Here is a 15,563-nt window from a genome sequence, read left to right as displayed (position 1 = left end):
CTGATTGACTTTGCCATGAAAATTGTGAAAAAAATGGACACCCAAAAAAGCTTTGAGCTTATCATGCAGGGGTTCATCACACCACCACCCAGGGCAACTTTAATCGGCACATCTTCACCGAGATCATTCAACCACAACCAGCTCGCGCTGACATCATTCGTGAGAAGAGTGATCTTTGCGGATTAATTTGTGCTGCCAGGGTAGCACTAATGCACTAGCTCATGCAACTTCCGACAGTCACTCAAATTTGTGATTCTTTTTTAAAATGGGCTCTTATTTCCTTTAACATTATAATCGTTACAGAGACAGTCCCAAGAAACATTTTTAGTGAACAAAGTTAAATGGTAGTTTTACCAGATCTCCTGGAGCTCGAGGCTGAAGTTGCTGCAGTGCTGCCAGATGGCTTCTCCTCTTTGGGTACCAGTTTTTGCATGTCAGCCTGGCCAAACTCGCATCCTTGAGGCAGACTGTTGTGGACACATAATTTTGCAGTCACCTGAAGTCCATTAAACACTGCTCACATAAGTGAAGAAAGAGAAACTCACCTGTTTGGAGTGCAAAGGGAGAGCAGCACGGTGCTTTCCCACACCAAGGAGCAGTAGAGCTGACTCAGCTTGTTGAGGACACTTAAACCCAGTTGTGAGCCCCATTGGTTGACCGAGATGGCTCTGATCTCACTCTGTTTATTAAGAGAAGAAAACATTTTACTACATGCTTGAAATAAAAGAACTACTTGGTCATCACCTGCATTTATTTGTAAATAAAGTGTGACCCCAAGCTGGTTCACTACCTTATAAAACTGGTCTTTTCACTATTATAATCTAACTGGAATTTTCATATTATACAAATGTGTGTAAATTCTCACACTAGTTTGTATATGAATCAAAACATTTATCAATTAATGCCCTATTTCTCTAGAAAAATCTACAAAGCCATGTCAACAGAGAGGTGTAGTTTGTGTAGCCAACATGTTTACCTGTCCTACTCTGCAGGTATGGACGAACATGAGGATGTAGGCGTGTGCCGCAGTGAGAGCATGAAGCAGTGGCGTAGCACGGGCTGATAATGTGGCGTCAGTGACGTGGCCCGCGTTAGCCAGTTCTCTGAGAAGCACGGAGCCACCAGGCACCTCGATCGGTCGATGGAGCGGCTCCAAAGAGGTTAAAATACTGTCCAGTTGGCAAAGGCCCTCCTGAAGAACCTTGGGCTCATGTGAGAGCGTCTATGAGGAAGAAAAGTGCTGGATATTAATGTTTGCAGGCTGAGAAATTACACATCTTCACATTAATAAAACACTTTTCATGCTTACCAATATGGACTTGCAGACACCAGCCACAGCCTGACAGGCGGCTGACGTGGGAAAGTCGATGGGCAGGTTGGGCAAACCAAGAATAGAGACCAGAGGCAGGAGACCCTTCTGGTTCACAAACTCCTGACAGTGGTCGTCAGTGGTGTTGTTGCTCAGGATGGATTCCACAAACTTCATCTGCAAAAAACAAATCAAAACAAAAAAAAAAAACTCAGTGAGTGAACTGAATAAAGAGAAATGCAATATTTTACAACGTAAACAAAGTAGCATCAAGAAACAAGACTTACCACATTCAGAATGTAATCCATTAAAGGAATGGGTATCCGTTCTTCAGTGCCAACCACCCTGAAAAAGAGCAATCGAAAGGTTAAGCAAAACACCACAATATCTGAAATGTTGTCAATCAATTTGAATTTTTTTTTTTAAATCTGTAAAAAGTTGCTGTTCTGTTCTATTGTGTTATGAACTCAGCGTCATACAGTTCAAGTGGCACTGACTGTCTGTTGCTCTCTGGTTCTCCCTGCTGCTGGCTGAATGTGTGAAGGGCTTCTTCTTCTTCTTCATCCTCACTTGACGCTTCCTCTGCAGCATGGCTGGAGCGTGCGGGCGGCACCGCCACAGTACCATCTGCTTTCTGGATAGACGGTTTCTGGCAGATGTATTCAGGAGCTCGACCTAGGTTACAGATCTCCTCCAGTAACTGTAAAAAGGGAATTAACAGTCCACAATCAGGCCAAAGGACTTTGTGACACTCAGCACGATGTGCTTAATAAATACATTCTTAAAAATACTGTACCTTTATAATGGCAGTAGTAGCATCGGTCTTCAAAGTGGGTTGGTGCCTCATGAGCTCATCCACAGCACTGCCCAAGTTGGAAGCAGTGTCACCTGAAGCCAAACCATGAAACATGTCACTCTAGAATGTTCCTGTGCAAGAAGATCTGAATTTAAATTTTATTTTTTTTATTTTTTTAAACTCACCTAAAGGATCAGAGCTACGACGCCGTCGCATGGCAGGCAGATAGTCGGGGGACAAAAGCACTTTGAAGAGGCGCTCGAAGGGCTGGCACTGAACAAAGGAGTGCAGGCCTCTTGCATTCAGGCAGAGGGCACTGAACACATTTGGGAGTGAACCCAAAACTTCCCGGGTAGCAGGAACCTGGAAGAAGATGCATGAAAGACAGATTATCAATCCGCACTTAGTATTGACTATACAAACACTTCTACTCTTACTAGTTATCTGAATGATCATAATGTAATGTCAAGCATACAGCATGCTCAAGTCAGAGCTAGCTCAGCCATTTAATAAATTAGTCTTACAATTAAACATTTATACATCTGGTTAACACTCGAATGAAAATAAAGGCCATGTGTACCAATCTGAATGGCCTCAGTCTATAAATTCATATGTAACTCGGTACAAACTGCAGAGAGATGGTGGGAAAACTGACTAATTCAAAAATGGAATTTATTACATGAGCTGAGACCTGAGCTGCCACTTTTTCAAATAATCAAGTTCAAACATATCTAACTAAGCAGGTGGATTTTTCTTTTGTTTTTAAACACTGCAACACAACCTCATTAATAATATATAGTTATCTATTAACTTCACAGGGTTATTTTCTCACAGCTGCAGTGACCTTTAGTTGGCTGTTTGTTGTATTGAGAGCAAGGTAGGTGTGACAAACTTTCATAGTGAATCTTAGTCTCAGAGTGGTGCAGTATCAGCACATAGAATAAACATTAGGATGAAAATCCTCCTTGAATAGAAAGTGACAAATGAGACAAAGAGCTCCAACAGCTCTGAAATAAAAATGAAGCAAGTAAAACATAAAACCTGGAGTCATGCCGAGTCAATTTCTGATATTTGAAGGTTTGAGGAGGAAGACAGCTGCTTTTTACAAATTGAACAAAACAGGCTCATCTTTATGACTTTGTTACTTCCACATGCACCATCTCAGCTGTCTTCAGCTCAAACAAAGTTATCCCCTCATGTCCCAAAAAGCTTGAAATCCAAATAAAAAATGAAAGCCCTAAGACATGCCAGAATGACACCGATGTTACTGAATGGCATTGAAGTTTCAGGCACTGGAGAAAAATGGTAAGAGAACGAAGACAATCTGCTGCGACAAACTCACATCTTTGATGAGAAGGGCATGCAGCATGACATCAGTGAGACCGTTATCCTGCAGAGAGGAGAGCAGTGATGGCTCCTGGAACACAAACACTGTCACCACCTCCGTTGCTATAAAAAAAAGAAAAGAAAATCAAGACAAGAGCAGAGGACACATTTTAATCCACAACATTGGAAAGATATTGTCATGTCCACATTTCCTCTTAGATGGTGTTTTTAATGAAATTTGTGAAAAGTTGCTCTAGAGCGGAACAATTGACTCACCTAGAAGGAACAGTGATGGGCCATAATATTCTGCATTACTGATAATGTGCTTGAGTGAGGTAGGCAAGGACCCATCCATTACTAAAGAGGGTGTACAACACACATACAAGCCAACATTATATACAATGAAATGTGCAGATCATAAAGAATAATATGAATTGTTTCAAGGTCTACAGAATTTTACTATAAGGGTTTTGATCTGAAAATGGGAAGAAACGCATGGCTCACCATGGCGAATGCCATCAGAAAAGGCAGGGTCCTGGATGGCTTTCTTCAGGAAGTTTAGCATCGACTTCAACAGAGCTGCCCTCTGAGGGATGCACTGCATACCTACAGAAATGGTTTTAGAATTGATAGATGATGAGTGGATGGTTTTTTTTAATGAAGAGTTTTTCATTTGATTAATGTACCTGCACGAGGCGTGTTAGCAGTGCCGCTCTGTGCTCGGTGCTCTGCCTCTGGTCTGGAACCAGAAGATGTTGATGGTCCGGGGCTGCTTTCCATGGCAACTTCTGACACTGCAAGTTCCATAATTTAAATATATTAACACAACAGCCTGAGGAGTGTTAACATCTTGGCAACATTGACAGCTACCGTCAGAATTAAAAGAAATTAGAGCCTTGACTTCTCGCTTGCCTCTAAATCAAGAAATTCTGAAAATGGATTCAACAAGACACTCATAACTCCTTGAAGGTGCCGGACTCATGTTGACACGATTGGAGAATATTTTCATTTCATAAGATCGGATGCCTAAAGTGGGACTGAAAAGATGACACTTTCAGTCCCCTTTGCAGAAGCTCAGATGAGCGACAAACTGTATGACAACTTAAGGAGACAAAACAGATTTACGATGTGACTGCGACGTCTGGTGAATTAATAATGTTTGCATGCTTCAGTCGGACATGAACACGTTACTATTTAGTAACCCAGTGCTGGCTGGAAGCCTCGACTTCAGTTCATTACTGGAGGTGAACCTGACACGATCTTCTGTTGTTGTCCATTCACTTCATGCTGTGCATTTCTAAGGACTTTTCTGTCCATGACACTTCTAGAAAGCAGATATCTCATGTTGCTTTTCTGTCAGCTTTGGTCTGGTTATTCTCCTGACATCTTTCATCAACCATTGCACCATTCTCAGGAAACTCTGGAGACTTTTGTTGAACACTAACTAAAGCTTCTGACTCATAGCTGCACTGTGTTCTGCACTGCAGCCACAATTAGGTGCAATGATAAGCACATGCACAAGTCTTTCTTAAAAAAAAAAAAAAAAAGTACAGCATATTATGTGACAAGCTGCCATATTTTAACTTACTCTCCATGTCAGTGTCCATGTCCTCTGACTCCACAGTTGCACTGGGCCGCTGAATCTTTGGCTTGATGACAAAAGGGCACTCTTTCCTCGACAGGTCCACCTCATGCTATTTACAGAAAATGATTGAGTAGATGTTTAAGAGATTCTGTGGCCAAAAGTGACTGTGGCAGGAATTTAGATGTGCATATGTACTGTATAATCAACCTCTAGCCTGCAGATGAAAATGGAAAGGCCGCTGTGAGACTGAAAGGCAGCCATGTCTAGGTTGGTGATGAGGTCCACGACTCGCACTGCTCTGGTCACAAAGGTGATCTGATCCTGCTCATCGCCCAAGAACTTGATCACCTACAAAAGCAAAACCCAATTAAATACCATTGTTGAAAAGAAGAAAAAAATAAAAATAGTTGACAATAAACAAATGCAACTTGAAGATACCTTGAGCAAGGCTTCCATCATGCCACAAGAGACAAGGGCTTCCCCTCCAGCATCGTAGCTGGCCAAGTGATAAAGGAATGAGAACAGTGCAGTGGCAAACTGGTGTGGGTACGGCTCCATCAGCGGATCTGAGAAATGGGAATCAAAAGTTACCAAACCAATTTCATTCGATAAACCTCCAAACAAGAATTGTTAAAAAGTTCTCACCGATCATCGCTTGGATACAGTTGCGCACCAACACAGGGAGGAAGCCGTGGTAGGAGGCGGTACCAGTGCAGTCAATGATGTTAGACAGTTTGGGCGTCCTCTCCAGGTGGACAATGGACGTTAAAGTGCGCAAAGATGCTGCCTTGATATCCTGACAAAAATATTTATGCATTGTGATTTTAAAAAAAACAAGACTTGACAAAAAGACATTGACACATGCCTTTAAGATGCCAAAATTACACGGACTACCAAACCAAAGCTATAAAAACCATCAATTGACATTTCTTACCACAAGCTGTTTGTCTGTGATCTGCAAGACATCCACAAGCTCCTCTATCAAGCCATTATACAGAATACTGTTGGCCGACTCTTGAAGTGCATTTGAATACACTGCAAAAACACAGAAGCTATGAATGCCTGAAATGTGGTATGAATCCATTAACGTTCTACAGGAGAATCAGTTTGCTCACCGAGTATTGAGATGGCGTGCAGTCGGGCCTGCACAGCCTGCAACCTCTTCTTGTGATTTGAAAAGCCGTGAGCCAGTCGAATATGTGTGAACAGAAGGGTCTGTTTGTCTTTAGGGATGTTGTACATCACTGTCAGTGACTCCATAATCTCAGATGGGCTCTCTGAAATCTAAGAAGAATAAAAAAACAAAAAACAAAAGTGAGGTCAAGAACGAAATCTGGCTACTACTCTGGAAATAATGACGACGATCATTGGAAATTACCTTGTCAAGCTGCTCAATGTGAATATAGTGTAGTGTGTTACTACTTGTCTGTTGGGCAAATAAGGACAAAAGAAGGAATTAAGCTGACGGTTCATCAACAATGAATTACAAGTAGATTAGATCAATTCTTAATCTTTACCTTCCTCTCCACTTTGACTTCTGGGCCTGGTTCGGCATAGAACTCAAAGTGCAGTGTGGTGGCACTGGGAGGGTATTTCTGCTTATCGGGGGAAAAAACAGTAATGCTACTTTAGAAACAGTCTGAACCCAAAAATGTATCTTTAAACAGCGTCGGGTTGTTGACGATGTGACGATGTAACATTTCTTACTGTCATAAGCAGATCTCTGCAGCATTCAGCCAGACCAAAGCCATTCTCCTTTCCTCCCCAGCTCTACAGAAAAAAAACAAAGACCGTCAACTCAACCGCTCTCTCTCTTGAGAGGCGCCTGGAATTATGCGGATGTTAAAAACAACGGCACCAGACCTCAGCCAGGTGCTGCAACCGGGCCAGAAGAGGTGTCCGTTTGTCCGATCCCAGTCTGGTGATGTAGTTTGAACGCTTACTGAACACATATAGAAGGTTCAGCACAGAGAGGACTACCTGCATGTCGCATGATGCCAGCAAGGTGGTTAAGTGCTGAAAAAGAGAGAAGGGATAGCAAAAAAAATTTTTTAACTCAGTGAATCTGACATTAAGAGCAAACAAGTTGTCAACAGGTGCTTGTTTCAAGCCTACCTCTATGGAGCTGTAGAGGTGCCGAGAGAAGCTATACTCAATGAGCAAGGCTGTGAAGTTAAGCACCGCCAGAAGCAAGGCTTTGAGCTGCCCATTGTCTGGACGGTCACACACCAGCAGCCAGGACATATTCTCCACTGTCTGGCCCGCATCACACAGAATGCCATCAAAGCGGTCCAACAGATCCACCCAATGGTAGAGCTCACACTGTGGAAGAAGTGAAAAATGTCAGTGATCAGTCGGGTAAAGGTGAGACATCCAGGACATTCATATTTTATTCAAAGCAAAGTGGTGCAGCTTTCTGAAAACGAGAGCAACCCTGAACCAAGCATGACAGTTTTCCTAAATATACCTGATATATGAAAACCCTGCCACAACAACCAATAAATAAACATTTGGACTTTTCCCCATACATCATTTTGATGTCACGCATTCAATTATGGTGTAGAAATCCTTCATACAAAGCGTGATATTAATATTGCCGGATATGAAAAAAAGCAATACAAACAATATAGAAATACTAATTATGTCCTCAACAACTGAGGACAACACCACAGGAAACAATTACTCTCCGTAACTTTATTAACCAGTATTATTTCTATTCAAAGTTTGAAAATGGCACTGCCTGGATCAAATTCCAATGCTCCCTGTAAACTTAGCAGGTTACATCGAATAGCCACTGTGCATTTAAAGTAATCTTAAAGACAATACAGCAGTACTAACGGTTGTACAACAACTGGAACGGGGAAAATTATGCAGTGTTGAAATGCATTTTAATACTATTAGTCAATATCCATGTTGATTTTGGTCAAATAAAGTACTACTATAAAATAATTCAATATGAATTTGGTATAAAAGTGTGAGCGCGATGCCAAGGCGCTGGTCTTTTCTTTAGGTTTTACCTTGCCAATATTCCATGTCTTGATGTGTTGTAGTTCAACCAGCAGTTGCTCATCACTGCATGCTTTGAGCTTCTCTATGAGAACCCTGCAGTCGGCAGGCTGTGGAGAAACATACAAAGATTGGTCAAACAGTACAGGACTTCCTCTACCACAGTATTATAATCTTTATTGGCACTGTAACATAAAAACATGCTAAAAGTCTTCACAGATGAAATGCAGTGACCTGCAATTATCTTTTATTGCTGCAGAGCAAAGCCAAACAAATATTCATACACTAAACTGAGATTTATCAGAACATTAAAATGTTCAACTGTCGTTCAGGCTTTGAATAATCCTATGCTTAATCAAATGGAGAAAACACTTGTGGGGTGGAATTTCTCAGTTAATCTAATCTCCTCTTTGAGTAACATGGTTATTGTATTTGCAAACCAAAATATCATGCCATTTGTCTCACTGCTGCACCTTATTTTCTAATATAATTATGAAGAAAAATTATATTATCACCAAGATTAACATCGAGATGAATCCCGTTTGTGCAACAATCCGTTGCCCAAAGGGCGTTTACAACAAAATGAAAACATTAAAATAAAACATTATCAATATTTGGGAATATTTCAAACATCTAACGCATCAAAGGAAGCAACATTGTGGACTTCCACTGTAAGAAAATCATTTGGGCAAAGCCCCCATTATCAGCTCCAATCACATTAAACCGTAGAGAAAATACACCACAGAGCAAGTATTATTAATACTAACAGCTTCCGTTGGGGTTTTCTTTAACTTGCTTCTGTCGACCTTCATTGTCGATAATTTGTTTGCTGCTCCTGTTAAGAAATGTCAATGTCAGTCATAAAACAATGCGAAGTTGTAATTCATTTCTTCTGTGTGTTTTGCTGTTAACGACATCCTTTCAAACATGGAAACAAATCAGGTTAAACATGTAAACACTCAGACATTTCAATGTAAATATTTACAAACTCCACAAAGCTTTAAAGATTATGTACTTACAGAAAACTATTTGGCAATTCCCACTCAACAGCATGTTCCAGTCACATTACCTAAAACAAAATATAACACACACTATCAACAGCAGCTTGAGCACAAGGTGACAATACACAGACATTCCTCCATTTGAGGACAATGGTTTATGAAACATGGTTCACAATATTGCAACAGATAAAGCTCTGGTTCGCTTGGCTGACATCCACTTTTTAATATGTGTAATAATGCACCCTGAAAATTAAATGTAGAGATAGATATTTGTACAAAATGTACAAAAACCTGCGTGCAAAACAGCAAAGGGGGAACGTCAAATATGGAGAAAACCGCTCAGAAAAAGTGATCGTTCGCTAGGCAGCTGCCCAGTTAACAAAAGACTACTCAGATCACCAGTTTAAAAGGTGATAATGAGAGTAATTTTGCTCAGGTTTTCTAGAATTCTGCTCATCACAAAGCAGACCAAGTCATTAGCCAGCGGCTAACTAGCAACATACGACACAAAGTTCATTCAGTTAGCTTGGCTCCCATTTACTGGCCTGAAACGGCTGCCTGATATTAAATGTATGAGAGAATGAGATGAAACCTCGATTACACAGAAATCAGTTAAAACGAAGGTTTTTCACCGTTAGCTCAAGCGACTTGACGATGACAGGTTAAAGTTACAGCTACCGAGGCTAACAGGCTACCGCCACCTTCGCTGGCAGCGCAGCGTTATTTACCTAACGTTAACGAGCTACTTCCTCACAAACTAGATAAGTTGGCTTAGTGACTCAACAACAACACATCTGACGATGAAAAAGGGCATCGGGACAGTCGACACACCGGAGAAACGTTTGCTGCGGAGATGCCGTTAACCCCTGACCAGCTAACAGTGAGCTACCGGTATCGTTAGCAAACGATGCTGCCTTCCACCTATAACTCGCCAACCAGAAAAAGTCTGCTCAAGTCACAAACAAGTGGCTTGCGATAACATTTACGTAAGATCCACGCGAGCACACAGCGAGCAGTTCCGACCCGTTTGTGACACAGCTGTCACAGCAGACCTCACCGATTTAACAGCCTGTCCTGACCTGACTCTTCAGTAATTTAGGTCGAGGCTGCGCAGGCCGCAGCAGAAGCCCGCACAACCGCACTCCGGCGTGGGGTGGAAATGGATCCGCAAACGGCACCTGGCAAGCCACGACGGGGGAGACGATAGTGTGAGAAATACCTGGAAACGGTGCGGTCACTTTGTTCCTGCCCGGGCCAGCCGCGTCTCCACCGGCCACACAACCGCGGCACGCGTTAGCTCGCGGGCTAGTAGCAGCCGCTAGTTGAGCAGCGAGCTGAAACGCGGAATAAGTCGCTGAATCATTCTCCGACGGCTCTAACGTGACGCTGCGACTAGGCTTTTTTGAGTTTTCGTTCGGGGCGAACTGATCCACCGGCTACCGGACCGCCGAGGGAACCGTGATCATCCGTCCCGGTGTGCTAACGTATCCGCGCCTGTTTCCATAGCACACAGGCACTGGCTGTTGGCACAGTCATCATGACTCCGGGTAGTGTGCAAAAAAGTGAACGCTGCTCCGGCTGGAACTGAGCGGCCACTGTTTGGACCGATGCAGTGCGTATTAATGCGTATTAACGCTGGCCAAAGGACCTTAAGAGGAGCGCATCCCTTCAAATATCCAGTTTGTGACATCCATTAACCCTGGAATACAAGCAACATTTAACTTGATGGATTCATTTGAAAAATTAACTAAAAATTGGCGGATTGGTCCACCAAGCTAAAGAGAATAGAGGTAGACAATAACATTTCCAAACCTCAGTGACACCCGGTAATGCACGACTATACTGAGAAGAACTAAATCTGATCGGATTTAGTGCTTCTCAGTATTATGCATTAAAAACCAGCCCGGATGCATGTAAAAAACTGCTGAATCTTCTATGTTGAAAGGAATTAATCAGCATCCAGGCCGATGAAGATTGTGAGCCATGTTGCTGATGAACTTGAACCCAAGTTTAGCCCAGTGGTGCAGGACAAGTGGCTATTCTACACAAGAGCTATCCAATATCACCACAGCTGATGAATGGAAGTGATTCACAGGGAATCTAACTAGGAAGAATAAATGTCAAACTACGAAAATATCCCCAAGGTGTGGTAAAAAAAATACAAAAATTAAACACCTATCGACACTAGTGTTGAAGCTTAAAATCTCAGTGTGAAGAGCATGTTAAACCCATGAACCAATCTTTAATCTACAACTTTAGCACTATTGATATCATTAAAATAATAATTTGTATCATGATCATAGAGGACTGACAAAACGGATATGGTTTGTAGAAATACTGCCGATATCCATCATTTAATGTCATAAATATCTTTGCTTTTGTTGTATGAAACATCAGCACTGGTCAACGTGAAGTGAATATATTTGATCCTCTTTTTAATGCACGGAAGTTATTCTCCTATTAGCAGCTTCAGAAACAAACAGGTGACACATACCAGAAACTGCTTTGGTTCAAAAGCTCCACCATGCTCGTCCTTCGTTCACTTTTTGCAGCTTCTTCAAAAACAATCTGAAAATACAAAACAGAGGATGAATTTGTTGAAAGAAAAACATCAAGCTGCTTGTTCATTGTCAGAGCTGCCAACACGCAAGTTGAATACACAACAGTTCTAGGCTCCAAACTTCAAGGAAAACATCTTGCAACATTACATATACTAAGTATTTTACCTTTAATCTCTAAGTGAACGCCCAACACAACCGACCTGTACCTGATGTACTTTGTTTGCCCCTGACACAAATATTTCCATCTTAGAAACACTCCAATTGCCATTAATAGGCATGTGCAAGTCTTTCTGGTCCTGTTGAGCATCGATTACAAAATGTGCATTATTCGTTGGGGTGTGTACTAATAATTCCATTTCCAAAGCAAACATTGTAAAATCAGTGGAGCGATAATTCTGCCATGAAACTACGCAGTTCGAGTCTGAGCCGTGTTAACTTTGTCCGTACATGCCGCAGTAGAAGCAACCAAACCAAAAGTGAAACATCAGTTGTGTTTGTCTGACAACATCAATAACGTTCCGAGATTTTCATGATCCTCAGCAGTACAATACGAGACTCGAACAAGGTCTATGTAAATATGTCATTTTACTTCTGGTAATTCAAGTTTGATTTGCGGTTCAAAACCAAAAACCGGTGCACTCTTCATTCCTGTCAAACTGCTGATCAACATCACGTTTCGTACGCCAGCAAAGGGTTCACGCAACACGATTTCATTACAAAAACACAAAAAACCTCAAACAGAAGTAATCAGTTTTTAACGTGTCTACGTTTCATGTAGTAATGTCATCAGAAGGTCAGTGACCCGAGCTAATGGGAAGGATAAAAATGACTGACTCACTCTGCTAAATTTACATTTAAATACCGTCAGCTCTGTTAACTTGGTTTGCTTACCAAGATTAATGCAAGTGACAAGGACACACTCGTCATGTGATTCTTCAACAGCCATGCTAGGAGAATGTTACAGACTGATCAAATTAACAACACTAAACTGGAATAATAACAGTGAGAGGAAATTACTATGACTCAGGGTGTGTGCACACTTCTCAGGTTTGATGCAAGGAAAACAAACTCTGATGTAACTTGCTGCATTAATGTGATGAATGTGTGGACAGCCGCATCCAAACTCTGATGTGTGGGTGCCACAAAAATAGACCAGTTCTAATCAAGTTTAAAGACAGCGTGGACCAGAAACTCAGATAAGACCAAACCCAGGACAAGGTGTGCTTCAGAAGCACCACATCTCAGCAGCACATTTTGCTTAATGTGCGCAATAGAGGAATTCCCAGTGTGGCTTTAATTCCTTTATATCTTTTAAAAGCTGTTGCTTCTTGGCTGATGTGCATTTTATTATAATTACCCAATACACAGAACAGCCATGGAAGTTACGTGTCAGAAACTTAATCACAGCACCTGTCTGGCAGGTTTTGTTTCTCTCTATTAGTAAATAATCACAGTGATAAAGTCAACTGAGCTTCAGCTTTTTTTTTTTTTTGTCTTTCTCCTTTAATCTGGATGAGAAATCAACACTTGTATAAACTATACTAAACACATTTGTAATGTACTGAGTTAACTGTAAGCACAATGATTCAGTTAAACAGCAGGTTATCTCAAGTGCAGGTATGCATGTGTGTTTTGATAACTTGTCGCTTTAAGTAAAATAGATCTCTGAGCTTTACGTTTTAAACAAACAATCCCACTCAGTCTGTCTGGTAGTGAATAGTGGGTTAAGCACCTGTCACACCTGGAGTCAAACTACAAAACCTTGACCTCAGGTAACTGCACATGATCATGGGAGAGTTTCAGTGTTTACTGCAAGTTAAAGGTATAACATTAAAAAAAAAAAAAAAATGCTTAAATAGATCATTAAAACAAACATCGTCGGGGCAAAAAAAAAAAAAAAAAGGCAAATTCCATTCGTGCCAATCCTCTGCTTCATGTAATATTTCTAATCACATGTTGGGAGGCTATTATTAGTCATTCTTCGAGGGAATTAAGTTGATTTGATTAGTTTGAAATGGCTCCCTGCGTATTCCACGACAAGTCAACGGTGGCTAACATTTAGCAAAGTTTAGTGTTAGTTTATTGATGCAAGCTGAGACTACGAGCAGTTTAAAGCTCCAGGTAAAGCCGGGAAAGTGATAACATTTCAACAATTGTCGAAGAGCTGAAGAGAGACAGACAGAGAGTAACCGCCGAGAGGGAAACAAGTTGTTAAGAGGCGCACAGACATATACAGTGAACCGGTGTGTGTGTGTGTCTTATATATATATATAAATTTATTCATATGTGTGTGCGTGTGTGTGACAGAGCTAACGGGCTAGCTGTGGGAGCCCCGCACAATGCACGCATCGTGCATTGTGCGGGGCTCCCACAGCTAGCCCGTTAGCTCTGTCAGAGCCCCGCACAATGCAAACGATCCTCCGTGGGATCAGGGCTACATTAAAAATGGCGGTTTACACTGCAGAACATCCGTACGTTACCCTGAAAAAGACGGCTCTCGGCGGCCCGTGGCGCCGCGACGAACCCGCAACCGGGAAGAGTGGCCGTCGCCGCGCAGAAACACCGTCCACCGGAGGCGCGAGACCCGCGTCGAGGGTGCGGGGCGAGTGTTTGTGCCTACCTCGGATGCGTGTTACATTCGCTTCTCCATCTTGCACTGAGCGGTAGGACAGCTGGGATCTCGCGAGAGTACCTGCTCGTGCCTTCACGCGGGGCACTCCCTTGTAGGAAAACAATGCTCGCGCGGTTTGACGCGGAGATGGTGAACTGGTATTTCCAGTCGGCTGATCACATGTGCAACACAACAGACTTTAATATCAAATCAAACAGTGGCAGTTTTAGTTAGAAGTTCGAAGTAAATATCAAATGAACAATTCACAGCATAATCTTTAATTATGTTACATCTTAAACTCTTTTTAAAAACACACAGATAATGACACCTTTTCAGCTCATCATTAAGTCCATCCCATAACCTCACTCCCAAAATCGACACATCTATATTCAACATTTGTTCTTACTTTACAGGTTTCAAACATTAACACCCCCCTGAACTTTTAAATTGCTTTCCTTTGAAAAAATTATTTTTGAATTCCACCTGGAATGCTATTATTCAACACAAGGAACATACTTTCTAATAATGTTTTTAAATATATAGATAGATAGATAGATAGATAGATAGATAGATAGATTCCAATTAGTAATCTCTGATAGCAATCAAGTAATTCTTTAATCAGCATTTAATGTTACAAAACTACTAAGTTTAAGCATGTACACAAGAAGTGTCGTTTATTTAAATATATATACTTTATGTCGATGTCCAGATTTGAATGTGGCCCGATCCAGGAGCCACCCGGTCCAGATTGGAATTCCATGTTGAACTTAAAAGACAACAAGAGTTCTTCTCAAAAACAGAATTTCATTAGACTATAAAACAGTTTATGAACATGTTGATTTTTTAACAATGAAGCTATGTAACAATATACAAATGGGAAATGATCTGCTTGTACTGTACATGAAAAGACGAGACAAACAAGTACTAAACAATTTTATTACTGTAAGTATAGTCAGGATAATTACCTCATTGGGAGCCGACAAGGTTATGTTTTCATCTGCGTGTATTTATTTTATTTATTGGTTTGTATGTATGTATGTAACCAACTTTTCACAAAATCTACTCACCCGATGGGATGTTAACGGCAAACCGTTTCGAATAAATTCCCCAAAACTTTGAAAAAATGTCCCATTTATTTCCTTTCATCTTGTCACACAAAATTTCCTTTGACATTTTCTAGTAATACACTGACACATCTCCTAGAAAGCCTTGCATCTTCTCCATACCCTGGTAACTTAGCCATTAGTCTGTGTATTTATATATGTGCTGGTTTGAACGTATGTATTTCACCAACGTTTTGCAAAAACAACTCATCCGAAATGCGTGTAGCTACCTGACCTACCTAGTTAATATCAATATGAGCTAACA

The 15,563-nt window shown here is 41.3% G+C and overlaps 1 protein-coding gene across 14 annotated transcripts in view; it reads right to left on the bottom strand.

Annotated features, from left to right (window-relative positions):
- Nucleotides 1-14,257, bottom strand: part of huwe1 (HECT, UBA and WWE domain containing E3 ubiquitin protein ligase 1) — a 36,137-nt gene extending 21,880 nt beyond the window's left edge. For all 14 annotated transcript variants that reach the window (XM_080469585.1, XM_080469583.1, XM_080469578.1 and 11 more), the window contains exons 1-28: nt 14,065-14,257; nt 11,518-11,591; nt 9,042-9,091; nt 8,790-8,857; nt 8,034-8,132; nt 7,132-7,338; nt 6,880-7,032; nt 6,724-6,786; nt 6,534-6,614; nt 6,395-6,442; nt 6,132-6,300; nt 5,951-6,051; nt 5,662-5,812; nt 5,455-5,582; nt 5,224-5,364; nt 5,020-5,125; nt 4,118-4,225; nt 3,936-4,037; nt 3,708-3,788; nt 3,448-3,554; nt 2,291-2,468; nt 2,106-2,197; nt 1,789-2,009; nt 1,597-1,654; nt 1,310-1,486; nt 977-1,222; nt 546-679; nt 355-467 (exon numbers count right to left, since the gene is read on the bottom strand). In XM_080469585.1, coding sequence (XP_080325711.1) covers nt 355-467; nt 546-679; nt 977-1,222; nt 1,310-1,486; nt 1,597-1,654; nt 1,789-2,009; nt 2,106-2,197; nt 2,291-2,468; nt 3,448-3,554; nt 3,708-3,788; nt 3,936-4,037; nt 4,118-4,225; nt 5,020-5,125; nt 5,224-5,364; nt 5,455-5,582; nt 5,662-5,812; nt 5,951-6,051; nt 6,132-6,300; nt 6,395-6,442; nt 6,534-6,614; nt 6,724-6,786; nt 6,880-7,032; nt 7,132-7,338; nt 8,034-8,132; nt 8,790-8,834 — 3,109 coding nt within the window. In that variant the 5' untranslated portion in view covers nt 8,835-8,857; nt 9,042-9,091; nt 11,518-11,591; nt 14,065-14,257. The remainder of the gene's footprint in view (nt 1-354; nt 468-545; nt 680-976; nt 1,223-1,309; nt 1,487-1,596; nt 1,655-1,788; nt 2,010-2,105; nt 2,198-2,290; nt 2,469-3,447; nt 3,555-3,707; nt 3,789-3,935; nt 4,038-4,117; nt 4,226-5,019; nt 5,126-5,223; nt 5,365-5,454; nt 5,583-5,661; nt 5,813-5,950; nt 6,052-6,131; nt 6,301-6,394; nt 6,443-6,533; nt 6,615-6,723; nt 6,787-6,879; nt 7,033-7,131; nt 7,339-8,033; nt 8,133-8,789; nt 8,858-9,041; nt 9,092-11,517; nt 11,592-14,064) is intronic.
- Between the last annotated feature and the right edge of the window lie 1,306 nt (nt 14,258-15,563).

This window comes from Lipophrys pholis (genome assembly GCF_963383615.2).
Source record: "Lipophrys pholis genome assembly, chromosome: 8".
NCBI classification, from domain to species: Eukaryota; Metazoa; Chordata; class Actinopteri; order Blenniiformes; family Blenniidae; genus Lipophrys; species Lipophrys pholis.
This window is presented reverse-complemented; position numbering and strand designations above follow the sequence as displayed.